The sequence below is a fragment of the Haliaeetus leucocephalus genome, unplaced genomic scaffold (genome assembly GCF_000737465.1).
Source record: "Haliaeetus leucocephalus isolate CR32 unplaced genomic scaffold, Haliaeetus_leucocephalus-4.0 Scaffold616, whole genome shotgun sequence".
Taxonomy (NCBI): domain Eukaryota; kingdom Metazoa; phylum Chordata; class Aves; order Accipitriformes; family Accipitridae; genus Haliaeetus; species Haliaeetus leucocephalus.
Genome location: NW_010973052.1, coordinates 3,397,459 through 3,413,186, shown reverse-complemented (window position 1 = coordinate 3,413,186; position 15,728 = coordinate 3,397,459). Strand labels below are relative to the sequence as shown.

The following is a 15,728-nucleotide window of genomic DNA, read 5'->3' as shown; positions in this document are numbered from 1 at the left end:
AAGAGCCGTTCTATCCTGCGGTGCCTCTGCGGATGCAGACTGTCCTAGCCCACAGGCTTCAATGCAAGGCTGGCAGACTGCATCAGCAGCAGAGCTGGCTACGTTCTCTCACCAGCGCTCAAGAGATTTATGAATAAGGCAGCGAATAATAGTTATTCTCAGTCTCCTGGGAAACTCCTTTTTTAAAGCTCTGTCTGTGCGTCCACATACAGTTTCTAGGTCAGTCTATTTAGAGGGATAAGACGACCCTGAAGCTCTTGAAACACTTTTCCACTACCTGACACTTTATCGTAGCTGTTCATTGCTTCTTTTTAAGTCTAATGAAAGTCTAATTTTAGTGCCAATACCTGCTCATGGCCCTGTGACGGCTGTGCTTGAAGCACACAAGTACAGAAAACAGCGCTGAGACTCATCTGGTAAGTCACGCATGGGTCATGGCTCAGTGCCGTGCAGATGTATCTACTCATGAGCTGTATAGCTTCATCCAACTGTTGCTCAGCACGAGCTCCCAGCTCAGTAGCTTCACTGCACAAATGTAGCCTGCATCCTGGAGCAAGCTGGGGAGTCCCTGTTTTCACAGAGCAAAAAAATCCATAGCTGGCAAAGAGGTTAGGATATTGCACTGCGGTCCATTAATGACTTCTATGCAGGACATAGCCAGACTGTTTTAATTGTGGTCTACTCAAAATACATCAAAAAACATCTTGAAGTTTCACATTCAATATGCAAATGTGTAAGACTCTCAGTAATTGAATGATGGCGGTGAGTAACTGCTCGCTCTTTGTAGTACCAAAACGTAGACAATGTTAACTTTGTTAACTGCTTTGAGTTCCACAGATAAAAATCATGTTTGTATTAGCTAGTTGTGGCTAGTTAAATACATTCATCAAGGAAATTAGGAGGAGGTTTATACTTCTCAGAAAACTGTGGTTTTGAAATCTCTGGAACCTCCCAGTATTTTTCCCATAAGTGCAGTGGAAGTAAAGATAGTTTGGAGGTGGTGCCTGATACCCTTGGAAAATGCCGGTGAGACAATGGCATTAAGGTTCCTGAAGTTCCAGGAAACTGCTGTACTTTTAGCAGGCCTCTTCTCATCTCCGTCAACTGAGAGGAGAAGGTATTCATGCCATGCTGACAGCAGAAGGGGTGGGCTGCCCTGCAGTCAGAGACAATACCAAGCAAAGCTGGGGTTCATTTCTTCTGTGCAGGAGAAATTTATCTTTTCCTTGGGTGATGATCTCAGCATGCTTCAAGGAGTCTTGGCTTCCTTTTCCGTATTATAGCAAGAGGCTTTGACTGTGCTATGCACTGTCAGTTTTGCCTGTACTCTATGAAATATCCCTCTAATGGATGCGGGTACAATGCTTCAGCTATTCCTTGCTTTCCTTTGGATGAGACGGTGTCTGACGTGGGATACTGCTAATTATGGCAGGCATAGCAAAGCATGTGTGAAGAGAAAACACTCCATTTATCTCCACTAAGGAGCTGGCCCTTGCCATTTTTTTGGCTGCAACAGAAATTTCTCTGTCACAGAAAACCTCCATGTAGTGGAATAAAGAAAGTTGTGGATTTTTCCTGCTGAGCACCACAATGTCTGATGGCAGTGGCAGCTCACGCTTTACTGCTAAAGGCTTTGAGACTGACACAGAACTGGCCTGCTTCTCATGAGACTATTGCTAGTGCACGTTAAAAACTATGATGAAGAGTCTGGAGAAGGTTTGAATTCAAGGATTTAATTGGGAAGACACTATGAGTGGGTCCTTGTAGGCTTCCTCTGTTCAGTACCAAAGCAGATGATGGACTACTGAGCACAAGTCATTTGAGAAGTGGCCTGAACTCAAGTAGGTGAAATTAAATAAGGACAAATGCAAAATAACAACTACACTTAGGAGGGAGAAATTAAATGGGGAATAGTCAGGTAGGCATTAGGAGGAGATTTAAAGTCACCAAATTATCTGTGATGCTTTTGCAATAAAACCTTTGAACTCCCCCATCCAGATCACCCCATCACTCTGGACTACCACAGGAGGAATGCCAGCTGTAAGGCATGGGAGATGGTTCTCCTGTTCCACTTGAGACAGGACAGGGAGTACCTGAAATGTTCTGTGTTGGGCATCACTTTTCAGGAAAAAATGTGTGCAGAAAGTAGAATCATAGAATAGTTTGGGTTGGAAGGGACCTTAAAGATCATCCAGTTCCAACCCCTCCCCGCCATGCGCAGGGACACCTTCCACTAGACCAGGTTGCTCAAAGCCCCATCCAACCTGGCCTTGAACACTGCCAGGGATGGGGCATCCACAACCTCTCTGGGCAACCTGTGCCAGTGCCTCACCACCCTCACAGTGAAGAACTTCTTCCTTACCTCTAATCTAAATCTACCCTCCTTCAGTTTAAAGCCATTACCCCTTGTCCTATCACTACATGCCCTTGTAAAAAGTCCCTCCCCATCTTTCCTGTAGGCCCCCTTTAGGTACTGGAAGGCCACTATAAGGTCTCCCTGGATCCTTCTCTTCTCCAGGCTGAACAACCCCAACTCTCTCAGCCTGTCCCCACAGGAGAGGTGTTCCATCCCTCTGATCACTTTTGTGGCCCTCCTCTGGACCCACTCCAACAGGTCCATGTCTCTCCTGTACTGAGGACCCCAGAGCTGGATGCAGAACTGCAGGTGGGGTCTCAACAGAGCGGAGTAGAGGGGGGAAGGATCACCTCCCTTGGCATTCTGGCCACCCTTCTTTTGATGCAGCACAGGATACAGTTGGCTTTTTGGTCTGCAAGTGCACATTGCCACCTCATGTTTAATTTTACATCCACCAGTACCCCCAAGTCCTTCTCCACAGGGCTGCTCTAAATCAGTTCATCCCCCAGTCTTTACTGATACTGGGGATTGCCCCAACCCAGATGCAGGACCTTGCACTTGGCCTTGTTGTACTTCATGAGGTTCGCACAGGCCCATTCCTCAAGCCTGTCAAGGTCCCTCTGGGTGGCAAACTTCCCTCTAGCAAATCAATCACACCACTCAGCTTGGTGTCATCTGCAAACTTGCTGAGGGTGCACTCGATCCCACTGTCTGTGTCACTGCTGAAGATATTAAACAGTATTGGTCCCAGTACCAATTCCTGTGGCATCTGCTGAATGGTGAGAAGATACATGTGGGCATCACACTATTACCTACTTCTTCATTCCATGCTGAAGTGGCTGAAAATTAGTGGCATTTGGGTTTTTAAATCAGTTTTATGCTTTTGAGAATCCTACAATTCTCTGCTCCCAAGTGGCAAAAACACAAGGGTGGTTATTACTTAACTGAACTGTACTGAACATTTCATTCAGCCTAAACTTTAGGTTTAAAATGCCCAAGAGTCCTTTTTAATATCCATGTTTATCTTTTCTGATTCAAATGCTTAGTTACTTTACCTCTGGCTTTCTCAGTCTTGAAATGATTGCAACTAACTCCTCTCCTTTGCGTTTTTTAGCTACTCTTTTTTTAAAGCTACGCCTTTTTTAAGAGAGATTTTCCCTACCTGCTAAGAATCTGTAAGTGAAGAGCTGGTGTAAAAAACACAGCACCAGCTGCATTTTCACTGGACCAAGATTTGGAGCAAGGCTGCCTGAGAAGAAGCTCAGATGTTCAGCCTGCGGTAGGAGCTTCTTCTGTGGAGGAGAATGATCCCTTCGCAGCAGCTCACGGGAGGACACCTAGACATCTGCACCCAGTAAATTCACCCTTATCAAGCCACGTGCTAAATAAAGCAACTACCCAAATGAGAAGTGCCCATGCCTCCCTATCACCGCAGCCACAGCCCAGTTGACATCCAGAATGCTGCTTCTGCTCCATCTACTACTTCACCACACCATGTTATACCTCCTGTACCAAATAGTCATTTTACACCAGGGCTGGGACTTCCCTCCTTGCCATTCGTACATCCAGATTTATCGGCTATGCAGGCTCCCATGGCTAGTGTGCTTCACATCTGTGACCCATGGTTTGCAACGTGTCACAGATGCTGTGACCTCTGCCAAGGCTGCCTCACGGCCAAGCTCCGACACATGGTCGTTGTCCTACATGCACCTGCCTTCCAAACAGTGCAGCTGCAGGCGACACGGTTGGACCCCAACACGGGCTATCCTACAGAAGGTACAAATGCTAGGTACCAAGCAAACAGAGTGTCATAGAGATAAAAATAAATTATTATAGAAATAAATAATAATAAATTATATATTATTCTCAATAATAAATCTTTTCCAGTTGTCTTGTCTTGTCTCTACAGTCTCACAGTTACTGTATCTACACTCCAGGGAGGTTGTCTTCAGGGAGATGAACTGGGTTTGGGTTTTTTCCCAGCCCAGGAAAGCCAAAGGCCCCAGGCACTACCGGTGCGTGCAGCAAAACGGCAACACGTGGCTAATCCAGTAGCTGCCCTAGCACCAAGGGCTCCTCGGACAAACCCAATCATTCACAGGTCTTGGCGAGTCATTGCCCCCTTCCTCCCCTCAGGCCAGACATAGGGCAAGGGGTTGTGGGGCTGCAGGGAACACACTTGTGGTTCTCCTGTCCATCTTACATTTACATCTGGGGATAATTGCAGCATTTCAGCTAGCATAGTTACAGATCTGTTCTACAGGAGTCACACATTGCGCTTTCAGTCTCCATCATGACTAGGTATGCTTTTATGGCACACTGGAACTGACAGATAAGAGGCCAGCACTGAGTGACCACTGGATTCTTGGCACTGGCATCAACTGGCGCCCCTGGGATTCATAAGAAAGAGTACAAGGGAAGCCCAGATAGAGTTTACATATCATCAGTCAAAACCAAAGAAGCAGCAACTGATCTACAGGCAGTTTAGTGATTTTTTCATAACAATTAAGCTTGGAAGGCTTAGAGCCTTAGAAAATGGCATCTGCAAAGGAAAGTTGGAAAGGCTCTGATTTTTGTAGAAGAGAGTGGGGAGGAGAAAAACCTTCTCAAAAGAAAAAATAGTGAAAGACAGCTCTTCACAAAGGACATGAAAAAGAAGCCACCAAATTAATTTGCAAAAGTGATGATTTAGCTTAAATGCTTAGAAAAGGCTTTACTTGCAAAGCTGCAAAGCCCTGGACTGCGGCTACATTTTATCTTCACAGCACTGATGCTAGAAAGTGTCACAATACCAGTAGTGGTGCCATGGACCACAGGCCTAGGGACAAGAGCCTCAAGGGAGGGAGGGAAAGAGGGAGGGAATGAAAGCTGGAAGCTAAAAACCTCATCTGACATCAACAAGTGCAAGAACGGCTTCACAGATTTGTTTTCCCTTTACTGCTATTCAGAATAGCACCAGCTGCCAAATACAGCCTGGCATCGTCTTTGTTTCCTTTCAAGGTGTCTGCAGAATTCTGCATGGAGGAAATTAACAAAACACTAGGAACATTGCTAGAAACAGAGAATTAATATTCATGAATTCATAGAAATTGTAAGTTAATTTCCATAAGTATGTTATTTGCATAAGCATGTTATCTTATGATAGTTTTCAAGGAACTAGAAAAATAAGAAAACAGTATTGTCAACACAAATAATTTCACTTTTGAATAGAAAAAACACAGCACTCTTTAAATCATCAAAGCTGCAGAGCCAACCACTCAAGGTTTTGGAGATGCCAGCATTAACTTTACCTATGTGACCTTAATCGTGTTCCCTTATGCATATGCCAGATGATGCATTCTCTAAATGCAGTTCATTTTTCCACAAAACTCCTGTTCTCGGGCTATGTGGGTCTCCTGCAAGGAGCAGCTGTTCAGTGCCTTGCGTACTGTTTGTTAGCCAGTAGACACCGCTCGGCCGTGTTCGCAGCCTGCTCCAGGGGCACGTGTGTGAGAGCTCCAGAGGAAACAACGGAGCCAGGTTTAAAAGAATGACCTACACTGATAACCAAGGACATGACTGAGAGCAGTCAAACTGGTGAACTCTGGGGAACACACTACCTCAGGTACAGAGAGTTGTGCTCTGGTATAGCTGTGAGCAGAAGACCTGTATCATCACCTGTACCATTGCTCTTCCTTCACCCCAACAGAAGGACAGTCTGTATCTATAAAGAAAGACACTGAAAAGGAGGGAAAAAACCAGCAAGCCTTGCCTAAGATTTATGGAAGCAGAAGCAGGCAAGATTTTGAGGGAGAAGATAGCAATAATAATTGTTGTTGTATAAAACACCCATCCAAAAACTAGTTCATTGTGGTCAGCAAAAAGGACCCCAAAAGACGTAACCAGGAGTCAGCAGCCAGCGTCCCGTGAGGTCTGTGTCACACAGGAGTCAGCCTGGCCGCGCCACCCAAACACACACAGGTCGGTGCTTCTGAGGACGTGGGTATGAGGGTGGGAGTGGGAAGACTTGCTTAGAAAGTCAGATAAACCAAAACGTCCTCCCCTTTCCATAACGCCTCACATTTAGCTCGGATTCATTATATTCCCAGAGGAGAAAGAAAAGCCTCCCGACAGCATGACCCTTACCATGCTCCAGAGCAACCAGTCCCTTCTCACACCAAAGTCCCCCACTGGCTCATTCTTGCAGATCTGTTTTTCTAAGGCTAGCTACTAAACCACCTGTCTCAAAGCACTGCACAAGACCAAAATTCGAAAGGTAGCAAAAAGTCTGGCTGCAGCAGGCAAACACAGAATAATAATAGTTGAAGTAGTTGTGCTTGAGTCTTTTAAGCTGCAGACTCACTGGAAAAAAGAAAATATGCGACAGAAAAAAATAAAGCATTAAAGCATAACAAGATGAATCCAAAACACAAACAAAAATTTTTCCCTCTCCTCTTTGATAAGACTGACAACAGCAGAATATACTCTGAAAATGCTTTGCTTTTGTCGTCTGAGGAGAGTCGCCCAGCCCCGTGCTCGCTCAGCTCTCCCCAGCCGGCAGGACAGAGCCACAGTGGCATTGGTCTGGCAGGAGCCACAACGGGCATGTGGCCATGCACAGGAGTGGAGATGCTTTGAAGGATCAGAGCAGAAGGTCAAGCTACTAGCAAAATTCAACTTTCAGAAGTAGATTTCCAGGCAGACTTCCTCTCCCAAGTCGTTCGTGACCAAACAGAGAAAGAATCCTGCAAAATATTGGATACTATATGAAGATTTGAAGCATTGCATTTCCCTAAGGGCAGACTTAAAAAAAAAAAACTACTAAAACCCCCAAGGAGACAACATTTTCCATTTCTAAAGCCAGGTGATTCTATAGGTAAACCCAACCGTGACCGTGACCATTTGTTTCCCTTAGGGAAGAAAGGATGCTTTCGGGAAGGGTCTCTTGATCTGCTCTCACTGTCCTCCTTTGGCCCCAGGCAGGGATGCTCTTCTGTTCATTACCAGCTTAAGCTGAGTAAAGCCATTCCAGAAATCCAAGTAAAGAAAGATTTTTATTAATGTATACAAAATAACGAATGTGTAGCCTTCAAAATGGTTTTGTTCAACATTTACAAAACCTGTGACAAAATTAAGGTGGGAAGAAGATGGGGTTGGCTCCCTGTACTCCTTCCCTCCCGCCATCCCCTTCCCTTGAGTCTCTTCTTCCTCCTGCTGCCATCGCACGCTCCCTCCCCTCTCAGCTTCCTCCTCACCGCTCTTCTCCCTTCTCTCTGCTACCAGTGAGTGAACACTTGCTGCTAGAAACTGCATGTAAACACAGACCTTTTTTCTTTTGACCAAGGGAACCAAATGTAGCACCTAATTTGTTGCTTTATCCCTTGCCCATATGGGCACGTACACATTTTTCCTCTCCTGGGGCAATATTTTAGTATTCAGGAGAAATGTTTAAATAGTTAAAAACTGGTAAGGATGACTACAAGGGGTTATGAGGGACTCTGACATTAAATTGGAGCTGCATAATTACAAGGAAGGAAGAGGCAAAGGGAAAAATGAAAGGATAATGTCCACTGAATGGACTTGGAAGGGATGGGCTGACTTCCCAAACTCTCATGAAGCAGGTTTTCCGACGCTACCAGACCTCTCTCTCTTGTAGAGCAGAAAGGGGCTGAGGTCCCTGCTTCTCTCACATGCTTTGGCACATTAATTTAGATCTTCCTATAATGAATGTATAGGTCAGATCTTGCACAACTGAAATCAGGGAATGGGTCTGATTTACAGCAGTCCAGACTATGTCTAAGGTTACTGCGGATCTAAAAATACCTCATCACCACTTTCCTCTTTTAAGTGCATAATATTAGATTTTTAGGTACTCAGCATTCCCAAAGGTTTATTTTCTGGTAAAGAGTTGGGATCTGCTGTCACCGGACTGGGGACCGTGGTTCACAGGCTCTGTGTGTTTGGGGTCTCCAATAGAATAGAATAGAATAGAATAGAATAGAATAGAATAGAATAGAATAGAACATTTCACTTGGAAGAGACTTACAACAATCATCTAGTCCAACTGGCTGACCACTTCAGGGCTGACGTGTTGCTAATGTAAAGGGGGGAAACGGGACCTGGCTTAAAGGTTCAAAGCAGGCAGGAAGAAAGGTTTGATTCTGCATAAGTACTCTGACTCATGGGGCCTTGATAAAGGGTAATAAAATAGCACTGGATTCAAAGTGAGAGACTGAGAACACCTTGTGAAAGGACAGGCTAGCTGCAAGGAGTGGTAGGCATTTCAGTCTCTTTAACTACTGCTACTAAAAGACCTGCATAAGGCTTAAAATGATTTCAGAAATGTAAGTTTATTACAGGACATTGGAAAAAACAGTTTCTCTTTTTCTTTTTCCATTTATAGTCATCTATAAAATGAAGATTTTTCTTGCTTCACTGCTGGCTGCTGCAAATTGATGTGGGGGCACCCTGGTGTGACATTCTAGCTAATTTCCACAGCACAAGGAGAGTTATTGCTTTCCTGAGCAATACAAGGTACAGTTTTTGGAATGCTAATTTTTTTTCATGATTCAAAATCAGATTTTCTTCTGCTAAGAACATTAAGTTCTGCAAACTACTCCAGACAGCTGCAGTCACATGAATTTTCTTAGCCACTGCAAGAAGGACACATCTCACTCATCTTGAAATGCAACAAAATTGTGCAATCACCAGAGGATATCTTGTGGTGAAACGTTCCACTTTTATTACTTGTTATCAGAGATAACATGTGTTGTCTCAAAACAGTTCATTTATGAACAGATTCCAGAGAGCTAACATCTTAGTTGGAATGAAGCGTCCCAAATGTCTGATCTGAGAAGTGCCCAGGTGCTTTACAGGATAAGAGAGCAACATTCAAAGGCAAATAAAAAGTCGAACAGTGGGATCCTTTAGCTGCCACTTGACAGTAATGCAGAGATGCTCTGATCAAAAGGTCCTAGTCCAAATTCAGAGTAGTGTTTAATTACCTGTTCTCCAACTGTGGATTTTATGTCCAGCATTCTCCAAAGCAGTTTTTTTGTGTTTAGTTCTCTATTTGAAGACAAGCTTTCTGAATATTCACTACTTTATTGTAGGAAAGAAAAATTCTGTGTGATTTAGCGCTGGTGGCAGATGCTGAGCTAACGGGTTGGTGTTTGCCATCTACTTATGCAAAGAATAGGCATCCATTTTTCTTCCAACTCTACCTTAGAAAAAGTGCCTGCGATGTAAGAGACTCCTCTATTTCTCAATGTCCATCTTACCTTCCACTTCTCTGAGGGTATTTCCACAAAAAAATGGATTTGTGAAATATATCTGTTCATTCATTCTGAACAGATCTTGACTTTTCAGACTCCAGTTCAGAAGGGATGCCTTCCTACCCAGCTGCACTGGATCTAAGCCAGCAACCTAAAGGTCTACATGTCAACCATCTCCATGTTGCTATGAAGAGTCTTAGAAAAGGGGGAGGGAGGCCCGATGTGATTAGACTGTTGCTGTAGTGTTTAAGTACCAGCAAAACACACACAGAGCCCCAATGGTAGAAAGGCTTAGTCACACAGATAACAGCGACATACATGCAGAGAATCCCGTCCTGCAAGCTGATCCAAAGTCAACTTGACAAAGAGAGTTCCTTCCCGGGAAGAGCTTGCTTTAGGGCTCCACGCCATTATCATCAGCCTGCATCAACCGTGCAGCTCTTTCATGTTACCTCCTGCAGAACCTCCTTCTTGGTTTTGTCACATGTGGTTGTACAGTCCCTAAGTAGGTCAGGGCTTCACATCTTCCCACCATTTTAGCTCTAGCCAAATCTATGTGCAGTCCTTATAGATTTCCCAGGGCCGCCGTTTAGCTCACAGCTACTACTGGCTCAACTGCAGAGAGGTCTGTCTTTCCTGACTGGATGTTGGAGGCTGATGGAAGGACATGGGAGGCCTGCAACCTCTTGAAGTTGATGTTTTCTGGCCAAGCGGGTCGGTAGGATGGGATCGTGGAGGCAAGCCTCTGTTCTGCGGGCCTGGGAGTTTTTCTGCACAAGTTGAGCAAAGCCTTCAGTTCTGATCGGAAGCTGTCATTGAGCCAGCAGTAGATGAAGGGGTTGTAGCAGGTGCTGCTCATTGCCAACCAGTGAAAGGCGAAGTACAGGGCATTGCTGGTGTGGATGGTCTGGCTGGAGAGGAGGATGACGTAGCAATTCAAGGGGAACCAGCAGACTGCGAAGAGGATGACGACAAGCATCAGCATCTTTATGGTCTTCCTATTCTTTTTGCGAAGGGCAAAGTACTGCTCAGTGGTGACGTCCCCGATGACGTTGCGCAGCCAGAGTTTCTTGGCCACTGTCACGTAGGCGGCAGAGATGATCAGAAGGGGCAGGACATAGAGCAAAACGAAGGTGGTTAAGTCGAGGTACTTCCAAAAGAGGTCAGCAGGCTCAGGGAAATCCGGCAGACATAGGCACCGGGTAACCTCCTCGCTGCAAGTGGAGCATACGGGACACGGGGTGAGAACGCATCTGGCTGGGCACGGTGGGAGAGGTACATCAGGAGCAAGGAGGTAGGTGGGAGAGGGCTCCTGCCACAAAGCCTGGAGGCAGACCGTTCCTGTGTGCACTTGTGTCACAGTTAAGCGGAGCTCTGCTGTCCAAGGATTTGAGCTATGGAGCGGCCTGTGAGCATGTGGTGATAATTTCTCATAGGCATTCATGACCTTATGATAATTTTATGAATTTCATCAACTACAAGACTTCCAGCTGCACAGAAGCACGTTTTTATTCTCTGTCCTTTGGCAAACAGAAACACAGTCTCTGCACATGTTAAGGACCTTTCCCTCATTAAAGCTCTTTCAAAATATCAGGGCTCATGACAGCATTTTATGGAACGAGTAGCTGAGGCAGATTTTTTTCACCTTCTCAGGGCTAAAGAGTAGATTAAAACCTGTTAGGTTTTAGGTTTTTCCCCATTTCTGGTCTGCCCAAACAGGTCAGATTGGTACATCATGTAAGATGCCAGTGCATAGAGATAGAGGGTCCAGGCCAGATCCTCTAACTTAGCCTATTTCATGTGATTAGTGTGATCAAATAAAGATAAAACAATTAAAAATAAAAACAAGGACAGGATATCAGCCATTGCAGAAGGAATCTGATGAAAATTATAGACTAGATCTACATTTGGCTGACTTCAACATAAGCTCAGGGCTTTCAGTAGAAGATTCCAAAGTATGATCACTGGCAGTCTGGCCTCCAGGGAGACTGTGGAGGACAGCTAAGCATATCCTTACCTGTATTCAAAGGTAAAGAGTTTTTGGTAAATAGCATGTGGTAGGGAGAAACAAGTTGCCATGATCCAGATTATAGAGATGTAGATAACACCTTTTGCAGTAGATATGCGAGGTTTCAGAGGGTGCATTATAACCTGTGCAAAATAAACCAAGATTCAGGCTTATAAATTTTCAGGAAATAATTATACAATTTTTTCATATGATCTTCCAGCCTTAAATCTATTACTTAATGAGGCAATTCAGCATGCAAGCAGTACAGTCTTCACCCAGCTCCCATTGACTCTAAGCTGTACATGAAAGCCTGACATTTTCCTCCATGGAAATAGGTAAAGTCACATCCCAGTCCTACCCTTGCATTTTAGTATTGGTGTCTAGGTGGGAAAAACTGGGTACTAGGGGGTCTTGCGCACATGTTCATTTCCAGGTTCAATTTACTTAATTGCAAAAAAAAAAAAAAAAAGAGGAAAAAATAGACTCTTCAGTATCAGTGACCCAAAGAACCACAGGTTTGTGATTTAACCAGACCTCCCTGAGGATGCTTCTGACAGCCAGTGCATTTTCTGGAAGCAAGAAGCTTTCTAACAGAAAATGTCAACTGTCAATTGTTTTGTGTGGTTGTTGGGTGACTCCAAACTGATAATGCCCAACTGTCCCCAGTTTTGAGCCCATTATCAACAGCAAGCCACAGCTCTGCTTGTGAAAAACACCAGTGTGTTACAGTCAGGTCTCCAGTATTTGGGGTAACGAGGGGTGAGACATCCCAGAGCAACGGGAGACAAAGCTGCGGAAGCTAACTGGGAAGTCCCTACATCCATGGTGCTGGACAAGCCACCCAGGAGCAGAGCTGCCCACATAAATTCCTATCAGAATCTTGGACTTTCTCCTTGTTTCAGACTACTGGATTATCTGCTGCAGAAAAGCTCCCATTCCCCAGCTGGAAGCAATCGCAAGGCAATGGACATCTTCCATCTCCCACTTTGCTGCGGGCTTGAAATGATTCTTTCCATCTGACAGCAAGAACTGCTCCCCTACCCTGTCAGCTCCTCATGCATCTTACGTTAACCTGGGAGCTGAGAAGGAAAGGACATGAGATCATCCTTTCTCATTTTAATTATGCCCTCCCAAGCTTTCCATCTGTCTGCTTCAGAGAGCTCTCACCTGGTGCCTGTCCACAGCAATGGCTGTGAGGGTCAAGGCAGAGACGTGGAGGGAACAGTACTGCGCAAACCTACTGACATGGCACATCCCCTTCCCGAATATCCAGGTACTGTTCACGAAACGAGCCTAAAACCAGAATACCATTAGTTTTGTGTACCCCCTCACACCTCCACAAGCTTATAGATATCTGAGACACCTCTGGCACATAATCCCTTCTGCTCTGTAAAAGATATTTTTAAAATAGCATGTTCTTTGTACAGTTGTGTAATTTTCTGGCTTCTGAACCCTGAAGAGGTAGGTTAGCGCTGCTCAGTGGCCCAGCAATATCCTCCAGGACAGTACAGCAGCACAGTACCAAAGATACTTGTTCTCTTTTATTCACAGTGTCTCCTTCTGCAGTCTAACTGTTGAGTCAATACATTTGGTTTTCCCTTTTAAGCCCTTACAGGATAGGGCTGACCTGTATGCCTTATCATACTTCAAAGCAAACTACAGCTTTTCAACACAGCTTGTAAAATGATGGTGAGCATTAATCTTTTTTTCAAGAGGTTCATAGTATTACCTTGGAAATACTTCAGAGAAGGGAAGGAAACAAAAGACCAGATACTACAAAGTACTAAGTAATCACTGCGAGGTTATTATTGTTCAAGTACTATCAGGGCTGCTTTTAACAAATGGGTAATTTCAGCTCTTCAACTAGATAACAGGAATTAGAGAAGAAAAAGATATGTGGAGTTTTCCAAGGATCACTCCAATCACTGTAATTTGGACTGGACAGGTATCTGCAGAACATCTGTGCACTGCCTATAGCAGTATAAAGAAGAAAAGGCCACCAAAGTAACTGCGATGCCTTTACGGCATCTCTGCCCCAGTCTTACCAGTGTAAAAGGCGTGTTGAGGAGCGTGATCATGATATCGGCTACAGCCAGGTTCACAATGAACAAGCTGGTGGCGGAGTGCATGCGCTTGATCTTGATGACAACGTGACAGACCAGGACGTTGCCGAAGAGGGAGAAGACAATGATGAAGGAGTACGCCGTGACGAGCAGGGCTTTCACTGTGATGCTCTGCGACTCCACTCCGTACCGGCTCCTGCCCACAAAGCTCTGCCAGTCAGCCAGGCTGTCATTATCCCAAGAAAAGAAACCCGAGATGTTCGGGATTACAAAAGTCTTCTCCAGGCTCCCATTGAGGGGCAACTTTCCTGGGGTCACAAAGGCATTAACCAAGCCAGGGAGAGCGAGCCAGACAAAACAGGACAACATCTCTGAAACGCCGCTCTGCTCCTCCAATTTGGAAATAGCTCATTTGTAAGAGAGCAGAGCTCCTGCCGTGTGCTGGGAGAAGCCGTCCTCCCCTTGCTCAGCCCAGGCACGCTCGGGGGCTGCAAACATAGTACGCAACTAGCAGGAGTGGGGGGATGCTCCTGCCGTGTGCTTCTCTCCCACTCGGCTCGCTGCTACTTTTGCTCCTTCAGCCAGCTTTATAGCCCCAGGGAAAGCTCCAAGCCAGGATCTTCTGCAGCTATTGGGCTGCATGACATTATTTCTGCTCTGACGTGCTGCTTTTCCACCCAGTCATGCTCCTCCGGGTGCTACTCCAAGACAAGCACATCTGTGAGAAAAGCAAATCAATCCCTCCAGTCATCAGCATCCTTTTTTTCTACCAGCAGCCCAGCTCATGCAAAGTCTGTGCCATTTATAAATCAGCAGTGTGTGTGGCAGCGCTGCTCTCTTCCAGGACACAGTTCAAATTTAAGCTCAGTTTTAAAGAACTGGCAGGCAAGTTTCAGCCTGTTTCACACCATGAAACTTACTAACTAGCATAGAATAGGGGGGTAACAGATGAATTGTGAAAAACAAGCCAGCTTATTGTACTTGCAGTATTTTTCCAAAGACCTTTTTTTCCCCTCAGAGGGACAGAGAAATACTTAAGCTTTCCCTTGGCAGGGCTTTCCTCTTGGCCAAGGGAATAAAAAGTTTGATGTGAAACTGTGCTTTCTAGGGTTTGTAGGAATACAGAGGTAGTTACAAAGAGGCGATTATATGGGACAGAGGATGGGAAGTGATGTCCCAGCCCACTGAGTCCAGTATCCAGGACTGGACAGGCAGCCATACGCTGGACCCAAGCACTGACGAGAAGGCAGCATGTGTGTTCCCTATGCCTTCCCCCCAAAACACAGTAGGAAATTTAAAATCAGTATCAGGAGACCCAGAGCCACAAATCCTACAGAGCACAGAAAGATGTGCCCCTCTGCTGTGGGCAGAGCCTCTTGGGTGGTGCCAGCTAACCCCAGGCAGAGCTGGTTTTGTACCTAAGGCTTTATTTAACCACCAGTTAAAAGACTCCCCCCCAGTGAACCACTCAGGCTGCTTTCTCCTCACTGCTGCTTAGGAGTTGAATGCAGCAGGACAGGCAGCATGGCCAGCCCACAGTGCTCCTCTGCAAACTGCTGCCAGCATCTATTTCTTTCACAAAATTGTCCAATTTGAGCTCTTCTGGCAGTTTGCCTGTCTCAGAGGAAGCTTTCCAGTGAACCTGCTGGAACTGCTAAGGTGGCAGTCACCTGTGACCATTCAGAGAGAAGAAAGAAAACTGTGTCCACCTCAGAAGCACTTGGCCAGCAAGGATGCCTCCAATCTGATGCTCCCAGAAAAACAGAGTCTCACAATGTAACATAAAGGCGCAGTGAAATGGCAGAAAGCAGGTCAGGGCAGCATTCTGGTGTGGGTTTGGGATGAGAACAGAGCAGTTGGTGGCATATGTCCCCCTTCTCGCTGGGCTCCTCTTGTTAAACCACTGCTGCGTTTACCATTGAACTTTATTATATCACTGTTTTATATCAATAAACATATTGCTACTTCTCCCTTACAAGGGAAGTGTGTCACTCCATCCGTGACACAATCTCCTCCCACACAGCCCAAGCCCACCCTCCTCCAAGCTG

At 45.4% G+C, this 15,728-nt stretch overlaps 1 protein-coding gene across 1 annotated transcript; it reads right to left on the bottom strand.

Moving 5' to 3' along the window:
• Positions 1 to 9,710: 9,710 nt before the first annotated feature.
• GPR83 (G protein-coupled receptor 83) lies at positions 9,711 to 14,781 on the bottom strand. Its single transcript, XM_010578221.1, has 4 exons — positions 13,663 to 14,781; positions 12,785 to 12,910; positions 11,627 to 11,760; positions 9,711 to 10,823 (listed from the first exon to the last, which is right to left on the bottom strand). The coding sequence occupies exons 1-4, from the start codon at positions 14,047 to 14,049 to the stop codon at positions 10,199 to 10,201; spliced, it is 1,272 nt and encodes a 423-aa protein (XP_010576523.1). The 5' UTR covers positions 14,050 to 14,781; the 3' UTR covers positions 9,711 to 10,198.
• Positions 14,782 to 15,728: the final 947 nt, after the last annotated feature.

Bases quoted from the DNA above. Each gene is read 5' to 3' on its own strand.
- GPR83 (XM_010578221.1), bottom strand. From the start codon at position 14,049: ATGTTGTCCTGTTTTGTCTGGCTCGCTCTCCCTGGCTTGGTTAATGCC. The intron at 12,911-13,662 runs GTAAGACTGGGG...TTCTGGTTTTAG, and splicing joins TCAACACGCCTTTTACACTG to GCTCGTTTCGTGAACAGTAC. The intron at 11,761-12,784 runs GTGAGAGCTCTC...TATTTTGCACAG, and splicing joins TTGCTGTGGACAGGCACCAG to GTTATAATGCACCCTCTGAA.